General features: G+C 44.7%; 1 protein-coding gene and 1 long non-coding RNA gene across 2 annotated transcripts; one reads left to right on the top strand and one right to left on the bottom strand.

Annotated features, from left to right (window-relative positions):
• The first annotated feature begins 3,146 nt into the window (after positions 1-3,146).
• On the top strand, positions 3,147-5,763 carry LOC135810883 (uncharacterized). Its single transcript, XM_065324292.1, has 2 exons — positions 3,147-4,252; positions 4,705-5,763. Exons 1-2 carry the CDS (start codon positions 4,075-4,077, stop codon positions 5,160-5,162), a joined length of 636 nt encoding a protein of 211 aa, XP_065180364.1. The 5' UTR covers positions 3,147-4,074; the 3' UTR covers positions 5,163-5,763.
• A 1,495-nt stretch (positions 5,764-7,258) lies between these two features.
• Positions 7,259-20,989, bottom strand: LOC135810083 (uncharacterized). Its single transcript, XR_010552270.1, has 3 exons — positions 20,698-20,989; positions 16,301-16,332; positions 7,259-8,200 (listed from the first exon to the last, which is right to left on the bottom strand). It is a non-coding gene; the product is annotated as an uncharacterized LOC135810083 (long non-coding RNA).
• Positions 20,990-21,749: the final 760 nt, after the last annotated feature.

Raw genomic sequence — 21,749 nt, 5'->3', positions numbered from 1 at the left:
CACATACGTGTAGAATCAATCAGGCACATGTGCCTTGGGCACCCTGTCAGAAGACAATAGGGTTTGTTGGGAATAAAAAAAAAAAAACTTGTATCGAAATACAATACAAATCTTAAAAACCTCAACCAGACCGGCGTTATTTGCATTGGTGTAGGCAGGATTAGTTGAGGTATATCACATACGATGCACACGAAACACTATTACTAGTAGTGAACCTTTACACGCGCCCGAAGGCCAAAGGCCACCCGCTGTATACGTGGTAGTAGCCGTGGGAGAAAAACGGTTCACTTTGCATAGCCCTGCCATGCCGACAGTGTTGCCGAGGTCTTGTGCTGTCAACGCACCATTCAAGTACAAAGTCATGTTCTAACGCATGCCCCGTTCACGTGGTAATACAATCATGTACATGTATGTATCTCCGCGGAAGTACGCGTTTTCTGGCTACGTAATTCGTTGCAATTCTAGGTTTCATGCTCAGTGCAATCATCAGGCATAACGTCGACTTTCACGTATAATAACTTGCTTCCCTAACTCCGTACCCCTCGCCCGGTATTCTGTGAGTCGCCGGATAGGCTGGCCAAAGACAAATCTTGTTACAGGGGCTCCATTGTCTGATTCTAGGCCGTAGGGACCGGCGGATTCTGCTCGAAAAGGCGGCAGATTCTGCTCGAAAAGGCGGCAGATTCTGCTCGAAAAGCAGTGAAATTGGCAGAACCATACAAACCTTATGGCGGGCAATTCCTCGAATTCTGCTCCATTTTCTTTATCCACATACCAAACATGCATGAAACTTACCAGAAAAAGTATCGAATTCTGCCAATTTTTCTGCCGGCAGAATCCGCCGGACCATATAGACTGGTTCAGACAACAGCTTTCCTGGTGCACTTTGGAAGGGTGGCTATGGTTCCGTTATTCCCCATCAGTTGCTGCATGTTTATCTCGGCTGGCCATACATGTAATGGCGGAGCTGTTCACCTTCGTGGACTCGTCTTGAGGCCTCAGGCTCAGGAAGACAATATTATCGATCAGGGCGTGTTCTTTTCACAACAAAGTCCCATGATGGTGTGAGCTTACCCGATACATCTTTCTGGGTTTCCGATTATTGTTTGTCGTTAAGAGAGGTTGGCGCAGTGGAGGTGGTGTAACGTAGGATAGCTGCTGAAACATAATGTTTCACTATTCCTCGATTGCCCATGGCCAATGAGGAAGGGAGAAAGAGGGTACACACATCACCCTGGTCAGTGTCAATGGACTTTCGTCAAGAGTCAGTGTGGAACGGCATGCCTCCTTGATACATGTAATAATCATCCATGAGGCGAAATGAAGGCGGGGGAGTGTCAAAAGACAGGACAATTCCTTTCTGAAGTGCATGCCTGGTGTGCCGAAAATGCCAAACTCCCCACAAACGGATACAACAAGCCACGTCAACTAGGACTGATTGAGCAGTGCCAATGCGTGCCAGTTTGTTCTGAATGCCAAAGCCTTTCAGTTTTTGGCATTCGGAATGAACTGGTACGCAACTAACGACTAAAACAGCTTTCAATGGCAATGCATCTTAATGTACTGCCATTGAAAGCTGGCATACTAGTTATTTGTGAGGTAGAATGTGTTACAAAGAGGAAAAAGGGTCATCAGGGTTCGGGAATGGAAGAGAACAAACGCGATTGACATGGTTGCTGGAGTCTGGGCTGGAGCGCGCCTACATGCATATGGATAGCAGCCAGACAATCAGCGAAAAAATCAATGAGAAAGACGTGCACACCGTCTACTGTGACTGCAAAAGACGTGGTATTCACTGGATATGCGTGCACTGTACGTACAGGTGTGCGTGCTCACTCGACAACTGAGCGACTCGACTACAATAGCACTGCAAATGCCCCAGAATCTGCACTACACGCAGGATGTCGGCCAGCGCTGGGAACACGCATAAATGTTCATAAAAGTCACTTTGCGCTAATGCATCACACATACATGTACATGTACAGTGTATAACAGCGGATGTGTTCCTTAAAAAATTAATGATTAGCTAGCAGAACTGGGGAAGTGTCTTTATAATTATGGAATACAGTGCAGTACCCGCGTCCACGTTTCCTCCATAGACAAGTTCAGCCCACACGTCTTTTCATTGCATGTACCGTGTTGTCGTGTTACAGCGCGTTACCTGTACAGCTACAAGTACGAGTACTAGTATCTGCCTGCGCACAGATAAAATAATTAATCGATGTTGACGAATGGCGTTTAGGCTGTCCATTTATGGCTTTTGAATCGTTTTTCCGCCATATATGGCGATGTACATGTACACGTAGTGATGTCTTGCTGGTGTACGTGTGCAGATCCACGACTAGGACAAGGGAGCTCCAGTCAGATGGTAGGCCTAGGGCGGGCTCTTCTTCTAGCAGACTGAGAACGGCTCTGCCGTGTCCAAAGTCCTACTCCTGGATTTACGATCATGATTGTGGTCATCGCGTTTATCTGAGCCGATACACCTGATGAGTACAGTTTGCAGACATGTACATTTGGTTGGTCCCACCCTCTCCTCAATTCAATTGGCTGTCTTGACATGCCACGAGGTGCAGAAATAAATAAATAAATAAAATAATGACATTACATTGTCATGTACATGTACATGCATTACAAAGTCAAGTTTCACACACACTGTGAGTGTACAGATCTACTGAGCACGTTGCTGTGAAAGGGGGTCTCCATAATCGGAAGAGGCCGAAGTGGTATTGCAGAAGAGAGATGACCACTGAAGGGTAAGCAGGCAAACGCACAGTCCATGGCATAGAACATCCACCTGGTACTGGTTGTTGAAGTGAGAAGATTTGAAGTTATAAAGAAAACAAAACCTATCACTGAGATGAGATCACAAGGGCTATGGAGTACCAGTACAGTACATGTACAATGAAAAGCCATATTGAACGAGATGCTTGTGCAGATCTTTATTGCATCATGAGGGCTGGTTTGAACTTTCGGACGTGATTTTGGGAGGAAGACGATTCCACAGAGTACTGAATTTGAGGAGAAAGGAAGAGGAAATGCGCTGTTCGTGGCGGAGCAGGGTAACGTCATGAATACATTCGACACTTTCCACGCAGCGATTTGTTTTCTATTATGAGTGTTTTTTTTTAAAGATAGCGCTGCCCAGAGCCTCCGAGCACCAGTGACGCGAATCGATGTGCTGGATGCTGACCTCTTGGAAAGACGTTGCGTAAAACGGGCTCGCCTCGCACTTATCACACTTGAGAAAGACACGCGAACCGAGAGTCTGAAAGTGCTTCAAGTATGCTGACAAATCCCCCTCCTTTACTCCGTACATGTATACGCAAGTCGCAATGTTCTACAACGATTCGGAATAATCTTGGGTCAGAATAACATTGCTCGCAGCCTACACGATACTACACTTTGACTTGATTGAACGTGCATGTACATGTAGCGAACAGTTACATTCATTGTTATTGAAACAGAACACTTAGCCGCTTTTTTTGCTAACACAGAACTACTACGAAATGGACGTGTAGAATGAAAGCTTCCAGTCTCCTGTGCATGCGTCGGGCCGGGCCACAGAACCCAGCCGCAGAGCTCCAGTGGCCAAAACAAAACACGTTGGTCAAGCCTTTCATGATTGCGCTAGTTCGCAATTTATGTACATGTACCTGCCGCGGGTCACGAGCAGGGTAAGACCTGCACCGTCCCCATGACTTTGTTTGCCAGTTCTCCGCTTCGGTGTATTGAAAGGAGAGGCGACCGTATAGGCTTTACATCCTCTCCGCGCTTCGTGTGTTTACCAAGACAGGGATTGTGTCAAAGAGGAAAAAATTCGCGTGGGCATCGAAAGCCATTCCGTGAATCTGCACAATGTTTCTGTACCGACAAGACCCTGCTCTGCTGCACCGATGTGGACGATTTGGAAGCTGTGTGACGGTCGAGGGAAGGAGAGCAGGACACTATAAATACGCAGCTATGAACCCAGGAAGATCAGAGAAGACATTTCCAGCTAGCTCAAGCAAAACCTTCAGTGCTGCTGAGGCCTAGCGTAGGACTAGTAGTATCAGCATTATAATTATTTCAAAGATGGCAGCTATTCCGCTCCTTGTGACTTTTTACTTTCTCATCTACTCGCCCCAGATTGGTAAATACTTAAAAGTGCCTCGCGTAAAAGTCAGTCAGCACAACTGTCCCTCACTTCCTATGGTCAGTAGCACGGAGGCGATGACCACCTTACGACTGGACAGCCGATGCAGCATGCGAAGTAAGTACGACCCATCAACGTTTTAGAACATTTTATTTTAAGATTGCATATACCGGTATGCATGTATGTATGTACAAGATGTCAGAGTCTGACCGACCATCACTTAGTAAGTGACATTGGCAATCGTTAGACCCGAGTGTCCCGACTAGCATTTTCAAGAGAAATTCTAAGTGTACGAGCAAAAGACGATGCATGGGTGTGACACGAAACCAATAGACTAGGTAATGTTCTCGACAGTATGATATGCCCCCTTTCAAGTTTAAGGTTAGCCTTTCTCAATGCGCTTGGAGAGTATTGTGAGGATGTATATAGTTATCAAGTTTATGTTGCTTTTTCAATTGGACTAGCTCAGGAACTGTGCTGATAGACAACTGTGCTACATTTATGTTGGCAACACTTTTGTCATTCCGCAACTAATCTGGTTCACTTGTACTCGTTGTGCTGTTCTGCAGGCATGTTTTTCGACCCAGCCGACACACAGAGACGCATTGATGAACAGCACACGCAGGTCGTCCTCCACAATCACGTGGCGCCGCAGAACCCACTGACAACCTGGCGTTCAGCCAATGCTTCAGCCAATGCCACACAACTGGGTGTCCGCGTGCCGGTCAAGTTCGGCAGACGACTTCCGACCAACTGTTCTCAACTGGAGGGCAACGGAAGCATTCCGGAGCAGATCAGCTCCAACCTGGTGCTGACGTCGCAGGGCTTACCTCGCAACCACTTTCACATCTTGGACAGTACTCGGGACCTTATTCTGATCGCTCGACTTACAGGCGAAGTGGAATTTGTGCCTCTTGATACATTTGCCACGCTTAGGCCAACTGAGCAGTTCTTGGCAGAGTTTCGTATTCGCCCCACTACGAAAAAGGAAATGCAGGAATCTAACTGTCACAAGTTGCCTGCCTAAGTGTGCATCAGATACAGGGATACGCTGATAACTTACATGTATTGGCCTTGTGTATTGGTGTACGCATAGGTGTGCGTGCGTGCGTGTGTTTATTTATTTATTGACAACCAGTCTATATTTATGACCACAGCTACAGGTCTGGCAAGTCATGTTATTGTTGTTATGTTGGCAGATACCAAGTACGACCTCTATGGTCACCTGTATTGTTCTATTACCGCAAAATTTACGCAGTGACCTACCCTATCAAGAGTACCTGTTGTCTACGACTAATTTATTTTATTTATTTTGAAGATCTGGTTACAGATTGTAATATGTATGCATATATGTCTCGATATTTATCAATATCCACACCGCCAAATCGGTCATAAATCCTGTAGTCAGCAGAAGGGATATTTTTATGAAATATTTTCGAAGCTTTCCAGATTTTTAGACTGCCAGGTATCACCGCATCCTGTGCAATCCATAAATTTATTTTCTCTCAATTCTCTATGAAGAAGAATAACTCACGTCAGTATATTACTTATATCAATCACGTGATTATTGGCGAAATACATATACATGCAAACTACACAAGACTGTGCAATGTACATGTGAACCGTGATCTGCCTCTTCAGTCATGGATAACTTGTGACGGGATTTACTTTAGTTCTATTCCGAGCAAATACTGTACATGGCTGGGGTAGGCAATGACCACTTTGCGTGTCGAATGCACGGTTTTTATAGCCAACCACGGCTAGGCATATGCGGATAGTAAAAGTAAAAAAAGTAAAATATCCTGTCCGTTCCCGAACGGAACTCAAAATGCGGAATATGCGGATAGTGCCGGCGGAAAAATTGGCAGAATTCCGTACTTTTTCTAGTAAGTTTCACGCATGTTTGGTATGTGGATAAAGAAATGGAGCAGAATTCGAGGAATTGCCCGCCATAAGGTTTGTATGGTTCTGCCAGTTTCACTGCTTTTCGAGCAGAATCTGCCACCTTTTCGAGCATTATCCGCCAATGCCTAAGTCCACGGCATGTACATGTACATGTACATGTACATGCACTCACACAGATAGAGTAACCCGCGGCCAAGTCAATTATTCTCTTGCCTTTTAACCCATTGTGCAAGCTCAAGCTGGATACAGATCTATTTTCATTCCTTGGTGCTGACCGCTTTAATGCGCTTCCCGAATCCCTTCGCACAAATCATATCCCCAATTAATTTCGCCAGGAACTTAACAATTTCATTCATCTTGAGCACCCTGTAAGAAGACCTTAGGGTCTGTTGGGAATGCCCAAGTAAAATAATAAAATACAATACATGTGCATGTACAAGTGCATGTACATGCACTTAGGCATGGGCGGGTAATGCTAGCATTACGGCTGGCATTATAGTCCCTTTTTTCCAGGTGGCATAATGCTGGCATTATAACACCATTTCGAATGCAAAATTGGCATTACAAGCATAATTGCCGGTCGACAACGGTGTCATGCATGAAGCTGGCTACTTGTAGGTCCAGTTCCGAAAATCGTGCATCTGAACCTGTCCGGCTTTTTCCGGAAACTTGATGTTGCAAATCAACCTTCTCAGTGGATTGTTTCAGACAACATGCTCACTGCTGTTCAAGTGTTTTCTTCTACGCTTTGGCCTTGATCCAAGACGGCCTACTTAAATCGACTTTTCCAACTTTCAAACTGGCATTAAGGAGAAGGGTGAGCATTATAAGTGGCATTATATCCTCATATTATGAGCATTGCCTTTAGCATTATCGCAGCAAATAACTAGCATTACCCGCCCACGCCTACATGCACTACAGCACGTACCTGTACATGTAGAGTATGTCCACAAACTCATCAGTACTGGAACTGGAATAATGTTTCGTAGGCTCTATGAAATAAAGGGGGTAAGCAGCAGCATTAGGCTCTACTATTCAGATAACAATAGTCAACGGCACACAGTCATATCACCAGTGCCTCAATATGAACAAACGAATCACCATAACACTCTACTAGGCCACTTTTACGGGCAAATTAACACAGTGGCTTAAAAAAAAAGTTAAAAATGCAATAAATCATACACTGGAGAAGAAATCAGAAAAATGCATGTGTAAAATAAAGAAGTTCAAACCCAAACCAAAAAACTTCAAATTATTTTTTATAATTAAAAAATAAAATCAATCAATAAACTCAATAAACTCAATTCAAAAGGAGAAAAAACAATAACAAAACAAAACAAAAAACACTGTACTAATTAAAGTTCAATAATCACCATAACACTGGTATCGCGATATTGTTGTGGTATACATGACGTACATGTAGAGATAATACTTTTAAAAATTACTACAGTACTGGTATTAGTACTCAATGTATTGCGTAACTTGCGTTGCACTAAAAAAGATGAGTTTTGAAGTGAGAGACAGATCACTGCACATTTCAATGTCAAACGACACAGCCTACTTCCGTATCCAACTGAGGCATACATGTGCGTGTACGTGTATGCCCAGGGGGTTTGGAATGCAGATGCATGTACAATCATGACTACTGATCTCGAGCCAGTGTTTGCAGTAACGGCGTGGTAGGAGCGTGTGGGAAAGTGTTGGTTGGTGGGGGTGATTGTAACGTTGCGCTTCAGAATCTCCGGCTCCTCTTCGTATAGCAGAGCTTCCTTCGTAGATCGCCAAGAGTAGTTGGAAATACACGAAACTCGGAAGCCAATAGTAGAGAGTGGATTGATAGAATAGCAGAACTGGGGACGAGTTGGACTGTGCCATTCACCGACGCTACCAACACATTTCCAGTTTCTGGATCTATTAGTTGCACGCGTCCGTTATTCAAGCGTACGATTCGGAATGACGGTTTCAAAGTAGAATGTACTCGTCGCTGTGTTGAGTCGGCACACTTGGAAGCTGGTGAAGAGGAAGTACCCGGTGTTGTTGCACACCTGCCATCGGAAACTGGAGGGATTCCCCTGCATGCTTTGCCAGGTTTAGTGTATCTCTCAATCTGGAACACGTTGTCCGCATGTCGGCCCGGCGCCTCCTCTATAGAGAAGAGGGCTGCACGAAACAAAAAGACACCACAAGACACATTCCGCCGCGGCGCGTGATCAGGTCGGGTGTTTGAATGAGCGCACTAACGTTATGAGGAGTGTACAACGATGATGTACAATCATGTACATAAGTGATGCTAACTTTATTCCCCATGTACATGTTAATTTATTTCCTTTCCTCCTTTGCTGCTTTTCTTCCATATTCGCCTATTTATGTCAGTATTGGGATAGTACAGGTTTGCGTAAAAAAAATTAAAAAAATTAAAAAATCCAGATGTTCAGAAGTGTGGGTCAGTCCATTCTATAGCCATGTTTAGCAAACACCTGTCCACCCTTAAAAAGTGCAGCACTGAACCGCCACAAGCATGACTACCCAATGATAATGATTGTAAGTTGTACATTGTAGTAATTTGTACTGTTGAGATACCGAATTCAAATAAATCAATACCATAATACCAGGACTGCATTGCAGTCGGGGCAGATCAAAAGAGTGTCCATTATAGGGGTGAAACGAATATACCGAACATTCGAATATTCGTTCGTTAGGCCACAGCGAACGAACATTCGTAGTTCTCACGAACATTCGAACTTTGAGAATGTGCGTACGGTAGAATCTCTCTACGATAAACCCGTAAAAACATCGTGATCAGTCACGATCGTTTCACACACCGCCTGTGAATATTGTGTAGCTGCGTGCTTGTGACCAGCTCTGCGCTAGGTGGTACACGACCCCTGCGCGCGCGCGGTTCACGATCTAAACCGGCACTTGGCTGGAGTCGAGGCGACGACATGTAGACGAACATCGGAACAAAGCATGAGTACTCGTACATGTACTTACATATTTTGGCTGCTCGCTCTTCCTTTGACCACTTCGTAATTTTCTTTCGTTTCGAGTTCGCACTGTTCCCATGTCAGAAACTGTTTTCAGTCGTGCTGGGCCCCCGTTCTGTTGTTTGGGATCATTTTACCAAATCCGAGGATGAGAAGTCAGCTACCTGCAGGATTTCCCGCAGCGCAAAACGGCGAGCAACCTCTATGCGCAGCTGAAAACACAACTACGGTAACTTTCAGCATTCTTCTGTCGTCTCTGGGAGTGCAGTTATTTCTACAGCATCAACATTGAACAGGAAGCAAGTTGATGACAAACTTTGCTGTGACGCAACGTTCTGGTCCTCAGCAGTAGCAGTATGGCGTCGCTCAGTTGGAGGCCATTGTGCCTCAACTTTTGAAAGCATCATAAAAGACGTACTGTAAAGTTAGAAACTTTCGCAAGTGATTAAATTTCGCTACTTTCGCGGCCATTGCGCATTCTGGAGAAGAAAAATCGCCACAAACTGCTCAGTACGTGCATTGCAGACAGCACAACTACAAGATTCAAAAGAGGTAAAATCGAAAAAATTCTCATATCAAACCAGCCGCATTCATGAAAACGCAAAAATTGTGCGCCACAAAGGTTTATTGCTATACTGTATTCAAATATTTCACTATTTTCTTGCCTATGCCGGTTCGTGCGCGAGCAGGCGCGTGCGACGAGAATGTTAGAGAATGTTCGTTCGTTCGTTCGTTAACATCAAGAACGTTCGAATACTCAAATTTTGTGTTCGTTTCAGCTAGCTCTAGACTGTCCAATGCCCCAAAGAGCTTGCAGAGCGGTACAGGTAACTCGCTCTTATTTTTAAAAATCTTTTACGAGCTTTAAAGGGGAAGTTAAGGCAAAAATTAAAATTTCACCAGTTGTAGTCTTCGGGGCGCTGAGTCGAATGGTCTTGGTCCGAGGAAGCTGAGACGCTCCCTTCCTACTTGAATCCCAATCGAACTCGCGCACTTCCACCGAAACTGGGTGACTGCGCCCTACTAGATGGGGATTTGTATGCAAAATGTCACTAAAAGCGCCATTTCGTTCTTATAAAAGCACGGATGACCGCGATTGGCCCATATGTTGTAGTCTTTGGGACGCTGAGTCGACTGGTTTTGGTCCGAAAAGGCTGCGATGCAGCGTTCCTCCTTTATTCCCAATCGAACGTGGTTGAAGAAGCGGTCACGTGGTCCTGGGTGCCCAAATCACCTGGTCACCACGCCAGCAGGTGACATTTTTCACACCAAGGTTCAACTCGGGTTCAACTCGAGTGACAGGACTGCACCCAAAAAAGGTCAAACAGGCTAGTAAGTTGTACCCTGCAGGCACGGTGACCAGGTGACTGGTGTACGCAGGAGCACGTGACCGCTTCTTCAACCATGTTCGATTGGGAATAAAGGAGGAACGCTGCATCGCAGCCTTTTCGGACCAAAACCAGTCGACTCAGCGTCCAAAAGACTACAACACATGGGCCAATCGCGGTCATCCGTGCTTTTATAAGAACGAAATGGCGCTTTTAGTGACATTTTGCATACAAATCCCCATCTAGCAGGGCGCAGTCACCCAGTTTCGGTGGAAGTGCGCGAGTTCGATTGGGATTCAAGTAGGAAGGGAGCGTCTCAGCTTCCTCGGACCACGACCATTCGACTCAGCACCCCGAAGACTACAACTGGTGAAATTTTAATTTTTGCCTTAACTTCCCCTTTAAAAAAAAGGAGCAGGAAAGTATTTGACTTCATACTCACAGAATATTAAAGGGGAAGTTAAGGCAAAAATTAAAATTTCACCAGTTGTAGTCTTCGGGGTGCTGAGTCGAATGATCTTGGTCCGAGGAAGCTGAGACGCTCCCTTCCTACTTGAATCCCAATCGAACTCGCGCACTTCCACCGAAACTGGGTGACTGCGCCCTACGAGATGGGGATTTGTATGCAAAATGTCACTAAAAGCGCCATTTCGTTCTTATAAAAGCACGGATGACCGCGATTGGCCCATATGTTGTAGTCTTTTGGACGCTGAGTCGACTGGTATTGGTCCGAAAAGGCTGCGATGCAGCGTTCCGCCTTTATTCCCAATCGAACATGGTTGAACAAGCGGTCACGTGCTCCTGCGTATGCCAGTCACCTGGTCACCGTGCCTGCAGGGTACAACTTACTAGCCTGTTTGACCTTTTTTGGGTGCAGTCCTGTCACTCGAGTTGAACTCGAGTTGAACCTTGGTGTGAAAGTTGTCACCTGCTGGCGTGGTGACCAGGTGATTTGGGCACCCAGGAGCACGTGACCACTTGTTCAACCATGTTCGATTGGGAATAAAGGAGGAACGCTGCATCGCAGCCTTTCGGACCAAAACCAGTCGACTCAGCGTCCAAAAGAGTACAACATATGGGCCAATCGCGGTCATCCGTGCTTTTATAAGAACGAAATGGCGCTTTTAGTGACATTTTGCATACAAATCCCCATCTCGTAGGGCGCAGTCACCCAGTTTCGGTGGAAGTGCGCGAGTTCGAGTAGGAAGGGAGCGTCTCAGCTTCCTCGGACCAAGACCATTCGACTCAGCACCCCGAAGACTACAACTGGTGAAATTTTAATTTTTGCCTTAACTTCCCCTTTAATTTATGGCAGGAAATGATTGAAGTTGCCAGAAGGTGAAGAGCCTTATGCAAAATGTACATGTATTTCGGCTCACCGCGGCATTGATCCTAAATGGAAATCGATGGACCCTTTTGGAGGTACATGTACATGTACATGTAATCACGAAAAGAAATTGCCAGCAAATTCCGAGCAAAATATCGAAATTTACAGAGGATCCGGGTGTGTTTTGGCAATTTTATTCTAATTTCTTTGGTTTCATTGGGCCAACGTCGTGCTGAAATAGCTCGTGCAGGTTGTCAGGGGTACATAAATTTGAAATCATGCTACAAAATCCGTAATACTGACACCATTTTCAGTTTTGCTTTTCTCATCAGAGTCACCATCCACTTTTACCAAAGTAGACGGTTCATTCGAAGCTATTTTTGCCACAAAGCAGGAGCAAAATGGAGCAAAATATCGGAAACGAAAGGCAATGCCAAGCAAAATATGGAAAGTGCTTGGGCAAAATTTGCCGGCAAAATATCGAAGCGCCCCGAGCAAATTTGGGCTAGGCCTACCCTGCAGGCACGGTGACCAGGTGACTGGTGTACGCAGGAGCACGTGACCGCTTGTTCAACCATGTTCGATTGGGAATAAAGGAGGAACGCTGCATCGCAGCCTTTTCGGACCAAAACCAATCGACTTAGCGTCCAAAAGACTACAACATATGGGCCAATCGCGGTCATCCATGCTTTTATAAGAACGAAATGGCGCTTTTAGTGACATTTTGCATACAAATCCCCATCTAGTAGGGCGCAGTCACCCAGTTTCGGTGGAAGTGCGCGAGTTCGATTGGGATTAAAGTAGGAAGGGAGCGTCTCAGCTTCCTCGGACCACGACCATTCGACTCAGCACCCCGAAGACTACAACTGGTGAAATTTTAATTTTTGCCTTAACTTCCCCTTTAACACATTCGTGCATCACGCAGTCTCCCAGTGGTGTGGTCAAATTGATAAACTAAGTGGTTTGGCGGTATCAGAGCCACATACTGCGTATTCCGTGTTAGTACATGGGCTGCGGGGTCGTTGGAATTACTTACTTCGCACCACTGCGATAGCTCCGGAGTCACTTGAGCAGCTTGATATTGCTTTGGCAGGTGCTTTCCTCCGTGCCATTACCGGACGGTCGTCCTTTACGGACACTGAGCTTTCGCTTCTTCGGCTTCCTGCTCGGCTCGGTCGCATTGGCCTGCTTTCTGTTGTTGAGATGGCGAGGGAGCAGTTGGAGGCTTCTGGCCGTATTACCGAGGGCCTCACGACGCTTATTCGGAGGCAGGAGTTCCCAAATGGTCCGGATGAGGTTGATAGAGTTTTATCCGCTGTAGCTTGCGCCAAGCGGGAGTGTCGTAAAGTGGCGGGTGAGCGACAGGCAGAGCGCTTGCGTGCTCTTCAATCGCACCTGTCTTTGGAAGTTAATTGTCGCGTGGAAGAACTGGGTCGCCCAGGTGTTTCATCATGGCTGTCGGCGCTCCCTATTGCTGAGCATGGTTTTGAATTATCCAAGGGAGACTTTCGCGATGCCATTGCGTTACGCTATGACTGGCCGCTGCGTGACACCCCTGCTGTATGTGCTTGTGGGGCGGATTTTTCCACTAGCCATGCTTTAAATTGTGCTTTTGGGGATTCCCAACTATTCGACATAATGAACTACGAGATCTGTTCGCTGTTGCCTTGACCGCTCCACTGTGTCTGTAGAGCCACCTCTCGCCCCTGTCGAGGGTGAGGTTTTTCAGGCCAGGTCGGCGAACACCTCTGTCGAGGCTCGCCTTGATGTGAGCGCTCGAGGTTTCTGGACGCGTGGGCAAGATGCATTTTTTGATGTAATGGAGTTTAATCCTGACGCTTCTTCCTATGCGTCCAGAGGCCTGGACGCGTTCTTCCGGCAACATGAGGGCGCTAAGAGACTTCAATATCAGGAGAGAGTAGTGGATGTTGAGCGTGGCGCCTTTGCACCTTTAGTGTTTTCCGTGAATGGGGCAGCTGCGCCGGCATCCACGGCCTTCCTCAGGCGCCTTTGCCTGCTCACATCTCAATCTTCGGGAGGTAGCTATTCGTCGTTGATGGGATACTATCGCTGTTGGGTGTCTTTCGCGCTGCTACGTTCCGCTGTATTGTGTGTTCGGGGTGCTCGGTCGGCCCGTCACCGTCCAGTTCACATGCTTCGAGAATTGGCGATGGTGGAGGGTCGGGTTCCCCTGCCGTGATTAGTGCTGCACCGAGCTTGTTTTGTGTGAAAGTATATTATATTTGTGAAAAGAAGAAGGACAAAATTATGACTAACTGTCCACCAACGTAACCATATCTTATACAGATCCATATACAGTTGTAGTAAGGCCGGTATGTCCAATAGTCTTACTAGTTTCGTCATCATCCAGTAACTTTCGGCATTCTTTGTAGCCGTGATGCGTAGCTCATGCTCTTCTTCGTTGCGCTTTCCTTCCCCTCTTGGACCTTTCCGAACCTGAGCCTTCCAAGTTGGAAGGTTGTTGGTTTGCGCCTTGGAGAAGTGTTGGAGCTAGGTGTCAAGTCGCCGAATATCTCAGTACTCCTTGTCAGTTTTGTGCCATTTTGTCGCACACGCTGACTGTATAAGATCTGGTTACGTTGGTGGGCAGTTAGTCATAACTCGTAACATTTTGTCCTTCTTCTTTTCACAATTATTTAATTGGCTCACCATCCGAGTTACATTCTTATACAAGTATTTTATAATTTTTACAAAATAATTGAGAGGCTTTGTATCGTTTGTATCAAAATCTACATATTTGCCGGGTTGGAAGGTGGGAGTCAAAAAATGAGTTATCGTGATAAGGTCACCCTGCATCTTATTGCACTGAAATCGAAATCCTGTTGATGTCGATACAACTTTTGGAAGTAGTTCAATGACTTGAAAGTGTTAGTCCACGATTTTCTAAAACAAGACAACAAAGGAGGAATAATAAACATGTATTACAATGAAAAGGCGACGAGGAGACAATAACTTTATTAATGCGATTAATAGTATTAGTGAAGCGGACATTACAAAATGATGAATGAGAATACATGTATCTAAAATGCTTGCTCCTAATCGATTTTCTTGAGACTATCATCAGGGAAAAATTCGTCTCACAATAGAGGCTATACGGAGAAACAAACTACTTGTAGGTTATCGGATAGTGGGAAGTATACAAGGTGAGGTGTGAAAAAAACTAACTAAAGTGGGAGAGAAGACGAAAGAAATTAGAGGAAAAGATGTGAGAGTGTTCCGACGGTGTGAGCTACTACAAAAGGTGAGTGAAATGAAGGCGTGGAAGCAGGTGAATGTGATAGAGTGAGGAACTGTGAGGTGTAGGTGTATGCGAATGAATACGTGTGTGAATGCTAGGTGAAGAGTCTCAGTTTTGTGACATTTTCTTTCTGAATGCATAGATTTCACACACGTATTCATTCGCATACACCTACACCTCACAGTTCCTCACTCTATCACATTCACCTGCTTCCACGCCTTCATTTCACTCACCTTTTGTAGTAGCTCACACCGTCGGAACACTCTCACATCTTTTCTTCTAATTTCTTTCGTCTTCTCTCCCAGTTTAGGTAGTTTTTTTCACACCTCACCTTGTATACTTCCCACTATCCGATAACCTGTAAGTAGTTTGTTTCTCCGTATAGCCTCTATGGTGAGACGAATTTTTCCCTGATGATAGTCTCAAGAAAATCGATTAGGAGCAAGCATTTTAGATACATGTATTCTCATTCATCATTTTGTAATGTCCGCTTCACTAATACTATTAATCGCATTAATGTATCACAATGTAAACAAATACGTCATTGTTGAGTCCAACACCTCGATCCAACAACTACATTGATCCTGAGGATAAAAGGGGCAAGGCTATGGTTGGAGGTACTGAGAGATAAACAAGGCACTTCATAATGATAAAATGTTACAGATCTTTTGGTGAGTATGAACGATGTCCAGTCGAACCTCTTTAGGACAAACACCAAGGAACCGATGGTATTTTCTGTGAGTTTGTCTTAACCCTATTAATTATATTTAACCAGTGAATACAATGATTTCTCCAATAGAGATACGAATAGATTTCTTCTACAGCGAAAGATTCTAAGCCACACCGACTCATTGACTCGTCTTGTATGAAACAAATGAGTCACTGAACCTTTATTTAGCAACATGACGGCAACTGAAACCGCATCAGAGAAAATACGATACATGTACAGCACGTTCTTGCAGGTACTACAAACAGATTGCAGATCGTAATTCTAGCTTTGCCGGCACGCAACTTTATTTGGGGCAGTGCAATCTCGGCGCTACTCACAAATCAAACAACCCAGACTCGAGTAAACAAATCCAATCGTACAAGTACGAGATTTTCACGAGACGAGACTGCACCCATTGGCTTGTTTCGTATGAAGGAAACAAGTCACTGAACCTCTCCATAATGGAGATTTTCCCTGATATGCGAATTTATTTAGCATACTTGGCCAATGCGTCCTTGAACCTTTCCCTCCAGATTGGGAACTGCCAACGATAGTATGCCACTCACCAGTGCCTTACTTGTAACGGACCAGTGTACAATGAACATGAGTATTTCGACAACACATCTAAGCCTCAGCAGCAACATAAGCCTTACCGTCAAGAAGGTGAACTCGCGTTCTCCGCACACTGTAGGCAAGGGCAAAGAGATACGAATGGATCTAAAAATCAGCACACGTTTCCGTTAATGAAAGGGTGAGCATAAGCAAATGAATGGAAGGAAACTGGTCAACTCAGAGATCAACTGTCATTGAGTATTCCGTAAAAGGAGGCCTTGATAGCGGAAAAGCAAAATTTGGAAAAGAGATCCTGTCAGCTTTTGCATTCCACCTAAAATCAGTACACTTTTCGTAAAATAATGAAAGAGTCAACACAAGCAAATGAATCAAAGGGAACTGGTCAACTCACCTGTCATTGAGTAATATTCCGTGAAAGGAGGTCTCAGCAGCGCCGAAGCGGAATAAGCCAGGCCAGGAGACGAAATATCCGAAACAGCTCGTGCAAGAAGTGGTTCCAAAGAAGGAAGTAACGTTAGTTCCTCGTGCATGCACATCCGAAAAGGCTGCAACAAATGTCTGCCATGCACACGCACGCGCGCGGCCCCGGCCACGCGATGGTAGGAGCCATGGAGTACTAGTAGCTCGAGCTCCCTGGCCGGCCTGGTACTGTACAATCATATAACATGGTCTAGGTACCGAACACCAGTGACCTTACGTAGAAACGTACGTAGACAACGTGTCTCAATAGCGGTGTCGTTAGGTCTTCCTTTGTGAACACAATAATAGAAAAGCTGACAGGATCCGCGGCCTTTCTAAATAAAGAGTTCATGAATAATTATTGTTTATGCACTCATACTCATAGAATCACCAAATTTAGTATTCTTCCGAAACCTGATTGAGGGTTTCAACCAGTGCTACAGTACCTTGCCCTGTCCTCCTACAAGTACTGTGGTATCAAGAATACCCCCCCCCCCCTGCTCTCAAGAGTTCACAAGATTCTGCTAGGGGTCCACCAAATAAACTCACATGACATTCTGTTGTGTCCAGGTAAACACACATCAAAGTTGTTTTGACAAGCAATGGCTGAGTAATTAGATATTCTGGATGACATCATCGGATGTCAAAGTACATGAATAAAATGTGTACACATGTAGCACGTGTATTTCTCTCTTTCAATCAGTTTGCATGTGATATTCTTGTGTGTGTTCTGCAGTCAGAATGTCATTGGTAACACTGGAGCAGTGAGCATTGGGCAGGCTCTGCAGCGCAATCGCGTCTTGCAGGGCGTATCTCTCTGGAAGAACCGCATCGGCGCTAGGGGCGCTGAAGGACTGGCCGAGGTTTCGTGGCATGTTCTTCGGCAAGCGCCCTGAGGCTGGCACTGCACACAGCCTGTTGGGCTTCCGATATGGGAGTGAGCTGTTTCAGTTTTCTTGTAGAACAACTCAAACTCGGTCAGTACGACTTCCTTCTTGTCACTAACAGGAGGAATACCGAAGTCCGTGCCCCGGCACAGCAACTCCTTTTGGACGGTGGTTAGCTCAATTTTGGTGCGGTTAATGATTGTATCTGTATTGATCTGTATTGACCCAAAACGTTTAGTGCGCAACCACTTGAGATTCTTATCATACTTCACAATAAGCCTATTTTTAGTTTGTTGTCATTGTCGGCAATAAGTGAGCTAAACCTAAGGTAGTCATGATCGGAAAGGAACAACGGCCAAGGACCGCGCGTTGTGGACAGTACCAACAGGAGGAGGGTCGAGCAGTATCATGAGTCCGTGAGTGAAGCGGATTTGGAGGAACAACTCCGCTCACGGGACGAGCAGCTAGCAAATGGGAGACAAGTGGTCTGTACTGAAACGGAGTATGAGACGGATGATCAGAGAATGGAAGAGGAATTGGATGACGAAACGGTTGGTGAGGAGACAGAGGACCAGGAAGATGATGGTAGTGATGATGATCGTGAGGATGACGAGCGGAACGAGGAAGAGGACGATGAGATGGACGAGGAGGAGTCGGGTGGGAAGGAGCGAGATGAGGCGGATGAATGTGTTGATCGTAAGAAGTCAGCTGTGTATCTACACTTGTTATCTCGTCCTGACTGTCTTGGTGTGTATGATGACTCTCATTTTTCTGTACTGTGTCGTGCGCGTTATGTCCAACAGTTGAAAGTCCTTGAGGCAGTTTGTATACGTATTCATAAGCCTGTTTTGTGTAAGCAGAAAGAGCACGTTGTTGCACTGAAGTTGTATTCGTAGGTTGACACTTCGTTCAGTGCCTTCTCGCCTTTGGTTATGTACATGTAATCTTGTTACGTTTTTTGCGTTTCCTCTAGTGGTTTTATTGCACTTGTATCTTGATGTTATTTCTAACACCTTTCTATTCACAGTACTTAACTTCAGTTTCTTTGGTTGTATCCTTAGTTCCGTTTTTCCCACTGATGATAGGAACGAGAAAATCGATTCTGGGTTTTCAATAATATTTTTTGTTATAAAATACACAGTAATACATGTCAAACAAGTAACGTAGTTGCGTGATGTCTGCGGCCTTCATCCTATTCATAGCTATATTAAAATAATAATAATAATAATAATAATAATAATAATAATAATAATAATAATTTTATACAAATAATCTACGTGGAGATAAAAGTTTAATAATAGCAATGAAAAGTATGAATGCCGCAGACATCACCACGCAACATGACAATTTGTTCAAGGTTTGGTTTTGTGTGTTTCCAAAATCGATTTTCACGTTGCGATCATCAGTGGAAATACGCAACTAAAGAGATCAAGGGAAAAACAAAGGTTAAAAATCCAAAGAAGTGTGACACATGACGGGTAACTTGTGGTAAGTATTACAAAAAGTGAGAACTAAAATAAAGAGTAAGTGTGACAAACGGGCATGAACAGTGCAGAAACAACTCATGAACACGGGGTGCAAACTCACGAAAATAACCTAGGTTGCTAGGCACTTAGGTTATTTTCGTGAGTTTGCACCCCGTGTTCATGAGTTGTTTCTGCACTGTTCATGCCCGTTTGTCACACTTACTCTTTATTTTAGTTCTCACTTTTTGTAATACTTACCACAAGTTACCCGTCATGTGTCACACTTCTTTGGATTTTTAACCTTTGTTTTTCCCTTGATCTCTTTAGTTGCGTATTTCCACTGATGATCGCAACGTGAAAATCGATTTTGGAAACACACAAAACCAAACCTTGAACAAATTGTCATGTTGCGTGGTGATGTCTGCGGCATTCATACTTTTCATTGCTATTAATAATAATTTTGGAAAGGATTGGGAGAACTTCAAATTCAAAGTATCAGTCGGGGAAGTGAACTGCCTGAAAAGAGAAAAAAACGCCAGACCCACCAGGACTCGAACCTGGGACCCTGCTTGTCATGAGCAATGCTCTAACCACTGAGCTGTGAAGAACTTGTCAGCGCCTTCTAGGTTCAGCCTGGTCCCATAGCTCAGTGGTTAGAGCATTGCTCATGACAAGCAGGGTCCCAGGTTCGAGTCCTGGTGGGTCTGGCGTTTTTTTCTCTTTTCAGGCAGTTCACTTCCCCGACTGATACTTTGAATAATAATGATAATAATAATAATAATAATAATAACTTCACTAGTTTGAGGGAAAGAGACAAACGGGAAAAGTCTGAAGAAAAAATTGACTGTCACCACTAGCCCTTTCCCGGAGGTTCTCTTTTAATTCGCACTTAGTGCTTTTCGCGTCCATCAAAATATGCTGAAAAAGTGCTCTTTTTCAGTGAAAACAGGCAAAAAGTGCTCTTTTTTCAGTGAAAACAGGCAAAAAGTGCTCTTTTTTCAGTGAAGCATAGCCATGATACATGTTCAGATATGAACCAAAGCTGAGAAGGGAATACGCACTCTTCCATTTATCGGTCCACGAAAGGCAAAACAGGAAGTAAAGTTCAAAAACCCACTTTTTACAGGATTGTGTACACCGGGTACAGGCTTCACAACTTGTTGCCCCAAAAAAGCGGCGTGCCAAGGCCCATCGAGCACTGGGAAACTGTGATCGCATGAATGAGCAAACAGATTTTAGCACTTTTTCAGCTAAAAAGCTCAAAAAGGGCGATATTCACCAAAAAACGCACTAAAGGGCGAAAGAAACGGGCTTTTCCAAAAAGGGCCAAAAAGGGCGAAAAAAGGGCGAGCACCTCTGGGGAAAGGGCTAGTCACCACCAGGACTCAATAATAACAACAATAATAATATCTGTTGCTGCATGTACAGATGCACATCCACCCTACCTGGAAAGGGCTCGCCATGTATCTGTACAAGACATGCTCTTGCTGGGTACGGACATTGTCCGGAGCATGTGTGTATTGATCAATACATGCACTGAAATACATGTTTGGGATGAGAAGTACCTTGGATATTACGTACACTTTCCTACTGGCTGTGCGATTAAGTCTTAATATCAGGGTTCTACTTTACCTTTAGATCATTGCAACATGCACTTAGACTTACTCTTTTTAGCGCAGTAGCCAACCAGTTGAGCTCTTGACACAAACGATGCTGTGGCGACATCATCAGTCAAGTTATCACCCGCCGAGCACCTCAGCTTGGGCATTTTGATGTACTTGTGAACATGTAGTGAATAGATCAGGTAATACACGCTGATGGTCGGTAGGACGTTCATCCTGAGCGTGATCTTCCCCTTCTGACCTTCTATTCACAAGCTCTGAAACCCTGAGACTTGGGTAAGCGACTCTGAAAGTCTGGAATCTGGACAGCCTAGACTGCGGTCGAAAGTGTTCAATCTAGACAATCGGAAGTAGAATGCTGTTAAGCCGCTATAGATAACTGATAGACCCTCTACGGAAAAATGTACACTTCTCATAGACCCTCTGCAGCCTTGCTGGTAACTATGTACATGTGCTAGCAAAAGGATAGTGTAACGATGAACTGGGAAACGGAATAGGAATATTGATCCTGTTTTGGAAAGTGGGTATCGGGTGTATCAGTTACGATTTTAATGCGACTGTAGGTCTCGTTGAGGCGTTTTATAGGCATCCGCGGTAATGGGAAGTATATTGTAGAACATGGAGAACATGAATGGAAGCAGTGTCCAAACTTGGACACTGCCAAAACGTACAATACATACATTAGTAGTATAGCACAACATTTGCATGCTTGCATGTTTACGTTTATCACATCCTTTATTGCTGAACCCACAAATAATTGTGATACAGATTGTAAACCAATCGAGGAAGAAGAGAAAGCCATTAAAAAGAAAAGAAAAAAGAAAAAAGGTTATTGTACCATGCCAGACGGCTATTATTAAGTCATGTACCAATTGTAGTACATGACGTTTATCACAATATGTACACTAGTACTATAAGTACAACATACTGCATGCCTACACACCAACACTGCAAATTTGCCTGTTACACCGTAAATTCAATATCTACGCTGTAGTATAGATTCCCATTGCTCTTGGGGGCCCTGGCGTTTGGGCGGCCCACTTGTACAATTACAGTTCGCCCGCTCTTGCATAAATTGTGTTACTCTGTCATTAA

The sequence above is a fragment of the Sycon ciliatum genome, chromosome 2 (assembly GCF_964019385.1).
Source record: "Sycon ciliatum chromosome 2, ocSycCili1.1, whole genome shotgun sequence".
NCBI classification, from domain to species: Eukaryota; Metazoa; Porifera; class Calcarea; order Leucosolenida; family Sycettidae; genus Sycon; species Sycon ciliatum.
Note: the sequence above shows the minus strand (reverse complement) of the source record. Positions and strands in the feature narration are given on the sequence as shown.